Genomic DNA, 13,409 nt, shown 5'->3' on the forward strand with positions numbered 1-13,409 from the left:
ACTTCTATTGGGGGCAATAAACATTTCCGGTGAGGTTTTCAGAAATTCCGGTGGGTGGTGGGTGGTGGCCGGTGACTGGATTCCAGCGACCGGTCACCGAAATCTGGTGAAAGTTGGCCGGATTCTGACGGCCAGTGACGGGGCTCCGGCGAAGTCCCCTATGGTTTCTCTCTCTTCCATTTTTTTTCTCTCTCTCTCTCTGAGTAACAAAGGTGTATAATGGTATTAAAAAGAAAATTAAAAAAAAAATTAATGGGGTATTAGGGAAGACCTCCTTAGAGTGTTTTGGGTAAGAGGGAATTAAAAAAACTTAATGGGATAAATGGGAAAAAAACTCTTAAAATGTGGTAAATTGATCAAAACCCTTAATGAAACTGTTGAATACAAAAGGGGGACATTGAACCTAAACTCCTGATTACAATAAGTATCTAGAGAATGTCCTGAAATTATATTAAGACTCAATAGTATGTCTTTTTTTTTTTAAAGGCATTATTGGGATGTAACTAGAACAATAATCTTAAATTAATAATCCAGTTTATAAATGCTAATTATCAATCAATGTGAAAAAAACAAAAAAAAGTAAATATTTAATTGTATTAAAATAAGGTAAAATTGAAATCCAAGTTTTAGTAAAAAATGAACCACATGGTGTGGTGTGTTGGTCGAACGGCCTATTCTGGAACCCCCAAGTCTAGCGTTCGAATCCCAGCTCCATCCTGTGGCCAGCAGATTTGAGGGACCCTTTGGGTTCGTGCGTTTGCGGTGCAGTGGATTAGTCTGGTTTTGCCTAACTTTCGCCTCAATGTCGGTGCAGGTGTCCTGGCGCTGGGATACCACTGCATGGGTGTGTTAGTTACTAACAGCTAACTATCCGATAAAAAATTGTGCTGCACTAGACTGAAATCTTAGTGCTTTTGCAACAACAAAAAAAAAATTGGTTTCATAGCATGTCTTATAACATTTTTCGAGTGCTTCTGCAAAAAAATATTCTGGTGCCAGGATTCAAACTTGGCACTAGACTGAAATCTTAGTGCTTTTGCAAAAAATAATAATAATAATAAATAAATAAAAATCAGTTTCATAGCATGTGTTATAACATTTTCCGAGTGCTTTGGCAAAAAAATATTCCGATGCCAGGATTCGAACCTGGGAGAAATAATCATTTTCCATAGCATGTGCTACACCAGATTTGTTGTCAACAATATGCTTTTAGTTATACTTAACTAACAAACTCCTACACTAGATGACTAGATTTCCGAGTGCTTGAGCCAAAAAACATTCCGGTGCCAGGATTCAAACCTGGGAGAAATAATCATTTTCCATAGCATGTGCTACACCAGATTTGTTGTCAACAATATACTTTTAGTTGTACTTAACTAACAAACTCCTACACTAGACTGAAATCTGAGTGCTTGGCCAAAAAAACATTCCGGTGCCAGGATTCGAACCTGGGAGAAATAATCATTTTCCATAGCATGTGCTACACCGGATTTGTTGTCACCAATATGCTTTTAGTTGTACTTAACTAACAAACTCCTACACTAGACTGAAATCTGAGTGCTTTTGCCAAAAAATAATTTCGGTGCCAGGATTTGAACTTGGGAGAAATAATCATTTTCCATAGCATGTGCTACACCATATTTGTTGTCAACAATATGCTTTTAGTTATTCTTAACTAATAAACTCCTACACCATACTGAAAATAATCATTTTCCATAGCATGTGCTACACCATATTTGTTGTCAACAATATGCTTTTAGTTATTCTTAACTAACAAACTCCTGCACCATACTGAAATCCGAGTGCTTTTGCCAAAAAAATATTCCGGTGCCAGGATTCGAACTTGGGAGAAATAATCATTTTCCATAGCATGTGCTACACCAGATTTGTTGTCAACAATATGTTTTTAGTTATACTTAACTAACAAACTCCTACACTAGACTGAAATCCGCAAAAGATATTCTGGTGCTAGGATTCAAACCTAGGAGAAATAATCATTTTCCATAGCACGTGCTAGACCAGATTTGTTGTTAATGTTATGCTTTTAGCATAGCTGGAGTGAATGGGCTCGGATTAGGATTATCCGTCCCGCCACACTGCTTGTCTACCTCACCCGCTCTCCTTCTGCAACTCTATTCCCCAGATATGGCGTCTCTCTTCTCCACACCAACTTCAACTTCAACTTCGTATCTCTTCCGTAAAAAATCCTCCTTATACGGCACCGTTTTCCCTCTCAGGTACTACATCTCTCTGAACGATACGGCTTTCCATTTCGAAACACCAAATTATAAACGCCGTTAAATTCACCGCTTGTTGTACACAGGTGTGACCGGAAGCCCGGCAATTTGAGAAGCACCGGTTACTTTGAAATTAGCTGCCGACTTAGCACCAGAGCCAAAGAGTCGTCGCCGTCTCCGGCTTTAAACCTGAACAAGGAGCCTCACAAGTACTTTGACCAGGTCGTCATCACGGTCCGCTCCGGCGACGGCGGCCACGGCGCGGTCCTCAACATGCCGAACCAGAAAGCTACTAAGCCGCCGCAGGGGAAGGTTGAGAAGGAGAAGGCCAGGAGGAGAGGATTGTTGAAGAGGGACTTCGGCGGGTCCCTCATTCTTCCCACAGGTGGCCATGGAGGTGATGTGGTGATATATGCTGATGAGGAGGAAGATACATTGCTGGAGTTTCACAAGAAAGGGAGGTACAACGCCAAGCGCGGCGGAAATGTGGCTGCTATGGGGGTTTTGACCTCCCAATTGAGAGATGGAGTTGCTGCCCCAACTCTGCGCATTCCTGTGCCTGTAGGTTTGTGCAACAATAGAATTCGGAAACTTTGTTTATCGAAGATCTTTGGTTTTATTCGGAGTTGATATGTTCTGTAGTGTAATTAGTAATTAGTGGGACTATGTTGATAGGATGGTGAATGTGATTAATGTGCATTTGGCTTATATATGTATCTGTGCTGATGTTAGGTACTGTCGTGAAGCGGAAACGAGGGACGCTGTTGCGTGATCTAGCCCAGCCAGGTGATGAAATCCTTGTAGCGAGGGGTGGACAAGGAGGGGTGAGGCATCATGCATCTTAATTGGACTGGAAATTTTCAGTATTTTCTGTACAGATTTAGAACTGTTTGAGTATTATCGAGACTATCTTTGCATAATACTGATTTGAATATTGATGTGCATTTGCATTTGGTTCTCTTTGGTTTTGTGCAGATTAGCTTGGTAGAAATGCCAGAGCGTAGCAAGAAAAAGTTGATGGCTTTGACCACTAATGTGATGAGAGATGATAGTGATAAGGTAAAGTGGTCATGCTTATTCTCACTTGGTATTCCGATGTGAATTATGAGTATTGAGATTCGTTGCCTTTTTAGTACCTTTTAAGCTCAGTCATGTCGGTATTTCTTTTTGTTGAGTTTAGTAATACCAGAAATCACTGTCATTCTTAAGCCTAATTCTATTAGTTTGTCCAGAAATAGAGTCCGACAATGAGATTTGTGACATTGGTGTTACTTCTCTTTTCCTCCCAATAGTTACTTTTAGACAGGGAATAACGGAAGCATAAGTAAATGTAGGTTCAACTGTAATTGTTTCAAAAAACTAGTCAAGTGCAATGGGGTGGATTTCCTGCTCAATCAGATGTTTACCCGTTACTGTACAATCAGAACAATAAACTGTATGCAATAATCATATTCTGGTCTCTATTATATGTTAGAGAAGTTTTATAGTCATATGTAGATTATTGCAGGTTTTATCACTTGGTCAACCTGGAGAGGAGTTTACTTTGGAGTTGATTCTACGAGTTGTTGCTGATGTTGGTTTGGTTGTAAGTATTCTTTCCTGTTTTCTCTATTTTTGATATTAATATGCCTTCCATGGGATGAGAAGAACCAAATCATTGAACAAGACTACTTCTCAAAGGTATTAATATGTTCTTTAGACCGTTAAAACTTACTTTCAATTGTTGTAGGGCCTCCCAAATGCTGGAAAGTCAACCCTTTTGGCAGCTACTACCCTTGCAAAACCTGATATTGCTGATTATCCTTTCACAACCTTAATGCCGAACCTAGGACGTCTTAATGGTGACCCAAGTTTAGGGGCTCAGATGTATACTTCTGAAGCAACATTGGCAGATTTACCTGGTCTTATTGAAGGTGCTCATCTTGGGAAGGTAATGGTCTAGTAGCTTATTTATCCACATGTTTGTAGCTATAAGCTGCTTAATTCAAACTGTCATCCTTTAGGGTCTAGGTCGCAACTTCTTGCGGCATCTAAGGAGGACTCGGCTATTGGTCCATGTTGTTGATGCAGCAGCCGAGGATCCTGTTAATGACTACAGAACCGTCAAAGAAGTATGTGTTCCCTTATGAATTATTTATGTGCTGTATTCACGTAATACAAAAATCTATTCCCTCTGATAGAAACTCAAATCATTCACAAAGAAATAGAATCTTGATTATAATTTTGGTTTGATATGGATAAGGCAAGAAGCAGTTCGAGTTGTTATCAATATGTTGATCTTGCACTGATTATAGGTTTCATAATTTCCAGGAATTGCGAATGTATAACCCTGATTACCTCGATCGACCATACATTGTGGTATTGAATAAAATTGATATTCCCAAGGTTTGTGAACTTTTATTTTATTTATTCTAGCAAGGACAATGCTTTTTGAAATGATCTCATTGTCACTGCTATCTCTTTTGTATATCTGTATGTCAGGTAAGTGAGAGGCTTCCATCTCTGACTGAAGAAATAATGAGACTCGGTAGTGATAGGCCATCTACTTTAGATACAGCTCAAACACTGTCAACCGAAGGTGGAAATGCAGATGTACCTTCTTCTGGAGTCCCTAGTAGAGACAGAAAGGAAAAAGGAATTGAAGACTATCCACGTCCCATTGCCATTGTAGGAGTCAGTGTTTTGTAAGTTCATCTCTACTATCACTTGGGATGCTTTGTCACGTTATTAGTTTTATACTTTTATGCTTCTGTCTTTTCTGTTTTGCAAGTGCTATCTTGATTCTCTTGGCACCTACAAAATGCACATATTTTTATTGCAGAGCCAAACAAAGGGACTTTCCACTCCCTGTAAATGATTTTACTATGCAGGAACAGATTTCCCTGTTTAGTATATTATTCATACCTTGTAGTAGTTAATCAGAACTACCCCAGCTTAGTTCTATGTACTTGTAGTACAAGAGCAGCAACCTAATAGAAAGTTGCATTATTTTGGGTTTTCAAGTGCTATCTTGATTCTCTTGGCACCTACAAAATGCACATATTTTTATTGCAGAGCCAAACAAAGGGACTTTCCACTCCCTGTAAATGATTTTACCATGCAGGAACAGATTTCCCTGTTTAGTATATTATTCATACCTTGTAGTAGTTAATCAGAACTACCCCAGCTTAGTTCTACGTACTTGTAGTACAAGAGCAGCAACCTAATAGAAAGTTGCATTATTTTGGGTTTTCAAGTGCTATCTTGATTCTCTTGGCACCTACAAAATGCACATATTTTTATTGCAGAGCCAAACAAAGGGACTTTCCACTCCCTGTAAATGATTTTACTATGCAGGAACAGATTTCCCTGTTTAGTATATTGTTCATACCTTGTAGTAGTTAATCAGAACTACCCCAGCTTAGTTCTACGTACTTGTAGTACAATAGCAGCAACCTAATAGAAAGTTGCATTATTTTGGGTTTTCAGGAAAGGCATCAGAACTAATGAGATGCTGAAGGAGATAAGGGCAGCTCTGAGAATGTGCCGCGACTGAAATGAAGCATTAGATTGAGTGTGAAACCATGAGATCTGTGTAGAACAGAGACGCCCTTTATTGCATGGTGTTCTTCTCAGATAGGTAGGTCAGACAATTTTGATTTTTATTTGTATATATGTTGAAGATGTATAGTTCATGAAGTAGACATTATAGTGAAATCATGAATATAATCCTCTTTCTTTACTGATTCAACATAGTGAATGATATCCTACTCTCGAAATTTCCATTTTGCAATGAATTTCTATTGTTTAATATTTTCCTAATAAACTTGATATCAAGGCTTTGTCAACATTTTTACAATACTCAGCCGGAAAAAAAATAATTTAAAAAAAATTTACAATACTAATACATGTTATTATATAAGACTTTAGGTTTGTCTGTGTTTTCTGATAAGTTTGTATTTCCCGTTCGATATTTCCATTTGCTTGATGCCATCGTAGTTTTCCATATGTCTCAACAATTTTGTTCGCATTTGCATACATTTTTCCTTTCGTAGTCTCATCGGTATTTGCTTTCACAGGCGGGTCGACATCTCTATTTGTGCCCACATTGATATCTATTCCGTTTATGCCAGCATTAACATCTATTCTGTTTGTGCACACATAGTTTGCGCTTGAATCACGCACACATTATGTACGCTCGAATCGCGCACACATCGTTTATGTTCGAATCCCGCACGCATCGTTCACTTTACTCACATTGCTATTCTGTTTAAGCTAGCATTGCACTCACATTGCTATTTTTGTTGACGCTTGCATCATTTTCATCCACATTGTGCTTACATCGCTCCTGCTCGCATCGTGCTTATATCGTTCTTGCTCGCATCGCTAATTTCGTTTGTGCTTACATCAATATCTATTACCTTTTCTGTTAACATCACCGCATTAGATTCATCATTCATTGTGCTTACATCGTTCCCACTTGCATCGCGCTCGCATTGTTCTCGCTCGCATTGTCAATTCTGTTGGTGCTTGTATCAATTTTCCATTTAACATTAATATCTATTACCTTTTCTGTTAACATCAATGCATTAGATTCATCATTCATCGCACTTACATCGTTCGCGCTTAAAATAATTCCCGTCCGCAGCGCGCTCGCATCGTTCTCGCTTGCATCGCCATTTCTGTTTGTGCTCCCATCAAGATTCTGTTAACATCAATATCTATTACCTTTTCTGTTAGATTCATCATTCATCATACTTTTCGGATTGTTCTATGATTTGTGCGCTAGTGAGGACTAAAATGATTAGCAGTCTCAAACATTCCACTCGGTAATAGGAAAAGATCTCTCCTTTTGCTTATTTCATGGACAAAAAAAGTGTAATAAATCCATCGCACACATCACTCGTGTCACCTATCAAATAGTCACTCCAGGGTAGAAAACTATGATTGGATAAGCACAAACAGAGCCTGCGGCCCTGCGCAATGATTATTTACTGCAAAACCAAGACGTGCACCAGTTGGGAAAAAAAAATCCCTTAAGGCCTAAGATCCATTGAATCTGCGATTCTTGTGTACGGCCTTATCGAAATTCAGGTGGGTCCCACAATACTCTCATTAAAAAAAATTGTCACCCTTGCATGGAATCCATGGATTTAGGAAACCCCACGTATCAAGCTACATTGCTAATTGTCAAGCTTTGGTTTTGGGAACTATGTCTTATCTCCAAACGTTTCAACACCGCCTCCTATAGTAAATGACGATTGTCCACAATCACTCTCTCTTCTAATCCCTTAACACTTCGATAAACAAAGAGAGATTGAAGGAGAAAATAAAAATGAGAGAGAGAATGAAAAAGGGAAACTGGAATGTTGCTCCTGGTTGTTTGACACCTGAGCAAGTATGCAAACAAAGTGTTTGGCCATGTGTGTATAAGAGAAGTAAACAGTGAGGCTGGCCGTGGACACGATCTGTCTTGTTCACCATGACAAGTATCACTGCAGCCCCAGCAGAAGCCACGTTTCAGGTGTGCCCCATTACTGCAATCTGGCTCCTACTCGTCTTATAAATTCCCCCATCCATTTGATCAGTTTTGGGCTCATCATCAGACTCTCAGAACATTTTTCCCTCGTAGTTCTCTGAAAATGTTGAAATCCGGGATAGGTAGCAGTGTTGGGGTTGGGGAGAGGAAAACGGTGAAGAAGCCGGCGCAGGCCAGCTCGAGGAAGGGGTGTATGAGAGGGAAAGGTGGGCCGGAAAATGCTACGTGCACTTACAAGGGTGTTAGGCAGAGGACTTGGGGGAAATGGGTGGCCGAGATCCGCGAACCTAATCGCGGAGCTCGTCTCTGGCTTGGGACATTCGACACGTCCCATGAGGCCGCCATGGCCTATGATGCTGCTGCCAGGAAGCTCTATGGCTCCGAGGCCAAGCTCAATTTGCCCGATCAACTTGTACCCCATTCTCCACAGCCTCCTGTGCAGAACAATAATCTCCAGATGGCTCAGATGCAGATGGCGAATACATCATCTGGTGCTGCATGTTTTCCAACGGTGACAGGAGTACTGAACAATGATGTTTCCGTACCGGTTGTGCTCCAGGACAATACTAATAGTACTTACCCGGTTCCGATTCCTTTTCCTAATCCGAGCATGCAAACCTGCTATGGTAACACATACGAGGAGAACAACAGCAACACCACTATGTCTATGGACACAAAAGAGGAGAAGAACGAAGGAATTTATCAAGGGTTCTGGGAGAACGTAAATACAAAAGTGTTGCCGGTGTTTGATGACTCCATATGGGCCGAGGCTGCCATGTCCATCGATTTTCCGGTGATCGAGAATCACGGGATTTTCGCCAGCAACTTCGTTGATGGAAATCCTTGGGAGGCATTACCTGCTTCTTGGTGCGCTTAGATACCTGGGAAGCTAGCTATAGCTCAAGTCTCAAGTTTCTTAAGTCACATGGTGGGGAAAATTAGTTGGCAACTTGGTATAATGTAAATTAGTACTTAGAATATATATATATACGTAAGTACGGTGTGTGGACTTGTGTATATATACTATATCGTATATATTGTATAAATGTGTATCTATATATGGGTATGGGCGGCGGTGCCGAGTGGGTTTCTGTGGGCTTTGTCAGGCTGGATGGCTCATTCTATGGTGTATATATCAAACCAGATCGTCTGGTTTTTTACGTTTCTGTTTTGTTTATCTTGTTTTAGGGTCTACTCAGTAATTCTGAATTTCTGAGTCAGCCCTTGCAATTATATTGTTCTCTGCAGGGGCTATTGTTCTTGTTTATGTATGGAACTATGCATGGATGTAAATTACTCATGTATGAGTACACTTTCTAGTTTCTACCGTACCACTTTACATGTAGATCTACTAGTGCCAATCTGTGTGCCTCTGCTGCTGTTTCTGCTCTGCAAAGCTTTATCTTTTCGTTATTTGGCCACAGATAGATTTGGCAGAATTTTCGTCCTGTTATGAACAGTCAAATTTCCTCTTTCCGTTCTGCTTACAACTTTTATGTCATGCATGTCTCCAATTCAGGACTGTATTTTCTGAAGCGGGGGATGTACCTCTTCAGCTTTGAAGTTTAAACGTATCCATAACATAACAACAGTGAAACCAATCCATCTCTGTTTCATGCAAGTTGTCTATTTTATTGAGTATTGACCAAACTAAAAGCTTCACTCAAACGCTATCCTCTGTTGAGTGAGGAACAAGAATGAAAGCAAATGCAAGGAAGGTGCCGGAAGATCATTTTCCGGCAAGTAACTCACCGGTAATAATCAGATCAGGCCCACAATGATAAGCCATGTGCTCCCTCTGTTAATATGAAACTGCCAAATACATAGTTTGCTGAACACAACCAGTCTTGAAACTTGACAGCAGAGCCAAAACACCGGCCGAATTAATGAATCACCCCCCCTTTGTGGGAAAGCATACATATCAACTAGTTCAACCCAAAATTTGTGCCTCTGCAATTTTTATTTAGTTATTTGGCCACCAGTTCAGATAGATATAAACCAAGTGCCCTTCTAATTTCTGTGACTCCACTTTCGTCAGCTTTTGGCCGCTTGACGTTGGAATCGGTTGGAGCAGAGCGAAGTGCTGAGAGCTATTTCGTCCTGTTATCAACTTTCAGGTTTCCTTTTCCCAGTTTGCTGGCAACTTGTATTTGAACGCTTCCGTCTTATTAGATTCAGGAGTCAGTTACTCTTTGACCCTTTTGTCCTTTAGGTTTGAACTGATCCATAAAACAGCTCAGGCTTGAGTAATACTAACATGCATACAGCTCAGCAACACTATAATTTTACAATATTTGAAAGTAACTGATTTTTTATGGAGGGGGCAACTTGTTTTGGGCCAACAATTGAGCAATTACAATTTATAACGCAGTTAGGGACTTTTCCAAAGTAGTTTTCCAATATCTGTTGCGTAACCATAAAGAATCAGCTTCTACTGCATAACCATCTTGATTCCTATGCCAACTGAAGAAGGCATAGCTTCTGTTTTTGATCTCAAGAATCCCATGGCCAAAGCTAGCCTCACGAAATGCCGAGTAGCTTGGCTGCGGCTCTGTCATTCTGCATAACAAAAAAAAGCAGTCAATTCTCCGAACTTTCAATCAAGGAAAAGAAAAGATTGTTAATATGTTAACACCACATACTCGGTAACCAATCCTTCTAGATTTCCTCCATCTCCAATTGTTATGTAAACTGGCGCTGATTGGTCACTTATGGGAGTGCAAAGTCCATTTGTTATGTTGTATGCAATGTTTGATATCCTTTCCTGTGATCCAAACATACATGGTTTTAGACTAACATCACTGAAAAATCATCATTTTCATGTAAATTATTGTCTACTTACAGATCGTTCATAGGCATGAACATGACCGGCAAAGACAACATCTACTTTATAATCCACGAACCATTGCTCATACATAACCCTCATGGTTTCACCTTCCATATAATGATGCACATAGCTGCTATACATTGGACAATGCACAAGAACAATAAGCCATGGTGTCTCAGTTCTGTTCACTTTAGGCAACTCCTTTTCAAGCCACTTATACTGAGGAGTATATTTTCCTGGAAATTAAAGTGCTGTGAAATTGCTGGGACTTCGAGTAAAAGATATGAAGTGATGAAACTAAACATTCATATTACCTACCATATGCCGAGTAAGAGGACAAGACTATGATATATGCTGAAGCTCTCTTGATGGAGTACCACAGAGGAGATGTACTATCTGAAGCTTTGTATGGAACAAAAAAGCGATTTGTATATGGTTTGAATGGTATACTTTCACCCTGCATTGACATTAGTACAGTTATTTTAGTACGTCTTAACTGAGGCAAGCATTGGTGAAGCATACCTAGATGTAATATTAGGCACAATCTGACAATCCTTTGAAAAATTGTAAGCAGTAGAAGAAAGTAACACACAAAAGAGGCATACATATTGAGGAGCAAAATCAATTTCGTGATTTCCCGCAGTCCAAATCCAAGGTTGATAGGCAGCATTTCTCTCTATGAATCTCCCCCATGTATCCCATCTTCTATTGTCATGAAACGGATAAGCATCTGCATAAGAGAGGTCCCCAACGAACAACACCGTCTGTCCTTTTGCTGGGTTTAACTCATAATGAGTAAGTGTTCGATTTGAATCAGGAGTCTGACCAATATCCCCTGCTCAAAATGCTCAGCTGAGTAAGAACAAAATACAATGCACAAATATAGATTCAAAAACCTCATAAAACAAGTATGTCTATTATGCATATGTAGACATGTAGTAGATGACATGTTCATCTTAATCTGATTTAGCAGCAATGCTTAGTCAGTTAAATGATTCCAGTGTACTATCAAACCTATGCTGGCTAGCAAGCTTTCAACTACGTAGGAATTTAGGAAGACGTAATAAATTAGAAAACAGAATCTAAATTACCTATGAGGCCAAAAGTATAGGGAACATCAGGACCAACTTTAGGAGGGGTTATAAACCAAAAACGTCTCGTGGTATTCCCAATCCCAACTTGATAGTAGTATTTGGTGTCAAACTGCAGTTGTCATGCAATAAAGTATGTACCTTCAATTCGATTTGATTCAAAAACAAACAAGCTAGGAAGGGAAACTAGTACTTACTACTTACCTCCAAATTGTCAATGGTACAGTGATGAATGTAACCAGAGGTGTAATTGAAGTACTTGTAAGTAAGAACAATGCCATAAGCAGTCTTTTTCAGATTGCCACTATTGTCTGCCCAGTACACCACCGTACTTGAACCAGGTTCATTTGGAGTCACCCAAGACACAATCACTCCCTTCCCCTCATGATCCCCTTGTGTTATATGAACCTTCAACAATCAATCACTTTTCAACACCCAGAAACAAATCAAAACCCACAAACCGAAGCAACGATCTTGAACTATCCATACCTGTTGAGGGAATTATACCCAGGAGGGGATCGGAACACGTCACTGTCTAAAGGCATATCATGGACCAAGTCATCGTTCCTCAAGTAACTACTTGTGATCCCACTTTCACAAAGCTTGACAGAAAGAATCAGGACTAGTAGTATGGTACAGTAGTCCATCTCTGTCTTCTTCCTCATCCAATGCTTCGTAGAAAGACTGTAAATAGAAGATTGGAGTATACACTACTACACATAGGTTGCTATTTTTGGACAGACTAGGCAAACGGTCAGTAAAAATGGCCAATTGCTTTCCAACTTTCCACGTTTATTCATCGAATATTCTTCACTGTTGGAACCGAATATGCTATTGGTTCTGCTCCACTACTGCTCGGCAGAAATCTAGGAATTTCAAACGACAAACGACTCCGTGACACATCCAAACATACCAAATCATTTAAATCCTCTCATGTCATGAATTTATTGTTGGTAAAACATGATTTTCAAAATTGTACTTTAATTGGTCCCTTCTAATTGACAGAATTTGAAAATATCGCCAATTTCACGATTTTTTTAATTTTTGGTCTATGAAAACAGAAAATACATCCGGTTTCGAAAAGACAAAAAGATTATACAATCATTCTCATTCCATATGAATTTTTAGTTTTTGAAAGTATAAGGTTTTGAGTTCTATTTAAAAATGACCGGACCTCGATCTAAAAATGATCAACCATTGTTTAATACTAATCTAAAATAAAACAAAACAAAAAGTTCTAATAAAAAAAACAAAAACAAAAGTTTGATTGGAGGCTGGACTGTTGGAGCATTAATCGTTCCCTAGATATGGGCTTAGGTTCTCTACCAAAAAGAGAGATATATGGGCTTTAGGTTAGAAGATGTGAAATTTGAGCTTGTGTTGCAGGCTCATATTGCGCTAACTATGTTTATAATTGGGCTGGCACGGACTTTCAGCTTGAATTAGACCACTTTAATTGGGCCGGCATGTTTAATGATAAAAGTTGTGGTCGTTGGTAAAAATCTAAAACATTTTTTGTTGGCATCAACTCTTATGCTAGACATTATCTCTGTAGTTTGGAGAGGGAAGTCATGGTTCTCGGGAGTTTCTCAAAGTATACGAGTTGTTCCAACTATTGTGTTGGTTCATGAAATTATCGTGTTATCGCTATTTATTTTCGCTATTGATCGATTTACTATCTTAACAAAACTTCTATCAGCATATCCGTGTCTTAATCATTTCCACCAACCGCTATT

General features: G+C 39.4%; 2 protein-coding genes and 1 pseudogene across 3 annotated transcripts; 2 read left to right on the forward strand and 1 right to left on the reverse strand.

Annotated features, from left to right (window-relative positions):
- Positions 1-1,965: 1,965 nt before the first annotated feature.
- Positions 1,966-5,995, forward strand: LOC112174754 (probable GTP-binding protein OBGC2). Of its 2 annotated transcripts, XM_024312546.2 has the most exons (10): positions 1,967-2,237; positions 2,324-2,802; positions 2,970-3,061; positions 3,213-3,296; positions 3,745-3,822; positions 3,967-4,167; positions 4,241-4,348; positions 4,548-4,622; positions 4,719-4,921; positions 5,706-5,995. In XM_024312546.2, the coding sequence occupies exons 1-10, from the start codon at positions 2,146-2,148 to the stop codon at positions 5,770-5,772; spliced, it is 1,479 nt and encodes a 492-aa protein (XP_024168314.1). In that variant the 5' UTR covers positions 1,967-2,145; the 3' UTR covers positions 5,773-5,995. The 2 variants fall into 2 exon arrangements, with proteins under 2 accessions (XP_024168315.1, XP_024168314.1); XM_024312547.2 differs by lacking the exon at positions 4,241-4,348 and having other exon boundaries at positions 1,966-2,237.
- Positions 5,996-7,403: 1,408 nt separating this feature from the next.
- LOC112173935 (dehydration-responsive element-binding protein 2D) lies at positions 7,404-9,026 on the forward strand. Its single transcript, XM_024311623.2, has one exon. It carries the CDS (start codon positions 7,859-7,861, stop codon positions 8,630-8,632), a length of 774 nt encoding a protein of 257 aa, XP_024167391.1. The 5' UTR covers positions 7,404-7,858; the 3' UTR covers positions 8,633-9,026.
- A 507-nt stretch (positions 9,027-9,533) lies between these two features.
- On the reverse strand, positions 9,534-12,400 carry LOC112174542 (annotated as a pseudogene).
- Between the last annotated feature and the right edge of the window lie 1,009 nt (positions 12,401-13,409).

This window comes from Rosa chinensis, chromosome 6, assembly GCF_002994745.2.
Source record: "Rosa chinensis cultivar Old Blush chromosome 6, RchiOBHm-V2, whole genome shotgun sequence".
Taxonomy (NCBI): Eukaryota; Viridiplantae; Streptophyta; class Magnoliopsida; order Rosales; family Rosaceae; genus Rosa; species Rosa chinensis.

Excerpts from the sequence above, each read along its gene's own strand:
- LOC112173935 (XM_024311623.2), top strand. The coding sequence starts at position 7,859 with ATGTTGAAATCCGGGATAGGTAGCAGTGTTGGGGTTGGGGAGAGGAAA.
- LOC112174754 (XM_024312546.2), top strand. The coding sequence starts at position 2,146 with ATGGCGTCTCTCTTCTCCACACCAACTTCAACTTCAACTTCGTATCTC. Across the intron at positions 2,238-2,323 it reads GGCACCGTTTTCCCTCTCAG|GTGTGACCGGAAGCCCGGCA; the intron begins GTACTACATCTC and ends TGTTGTACACAG. Across the intron at positions 3,062-3,212 it reads CGAGGGGTGGACAAGGAGGG|ATTAGCTTGGTAGAAATGCC; the intron begins GTGAGGCATCAT and ends GGTTTTGTGCAG.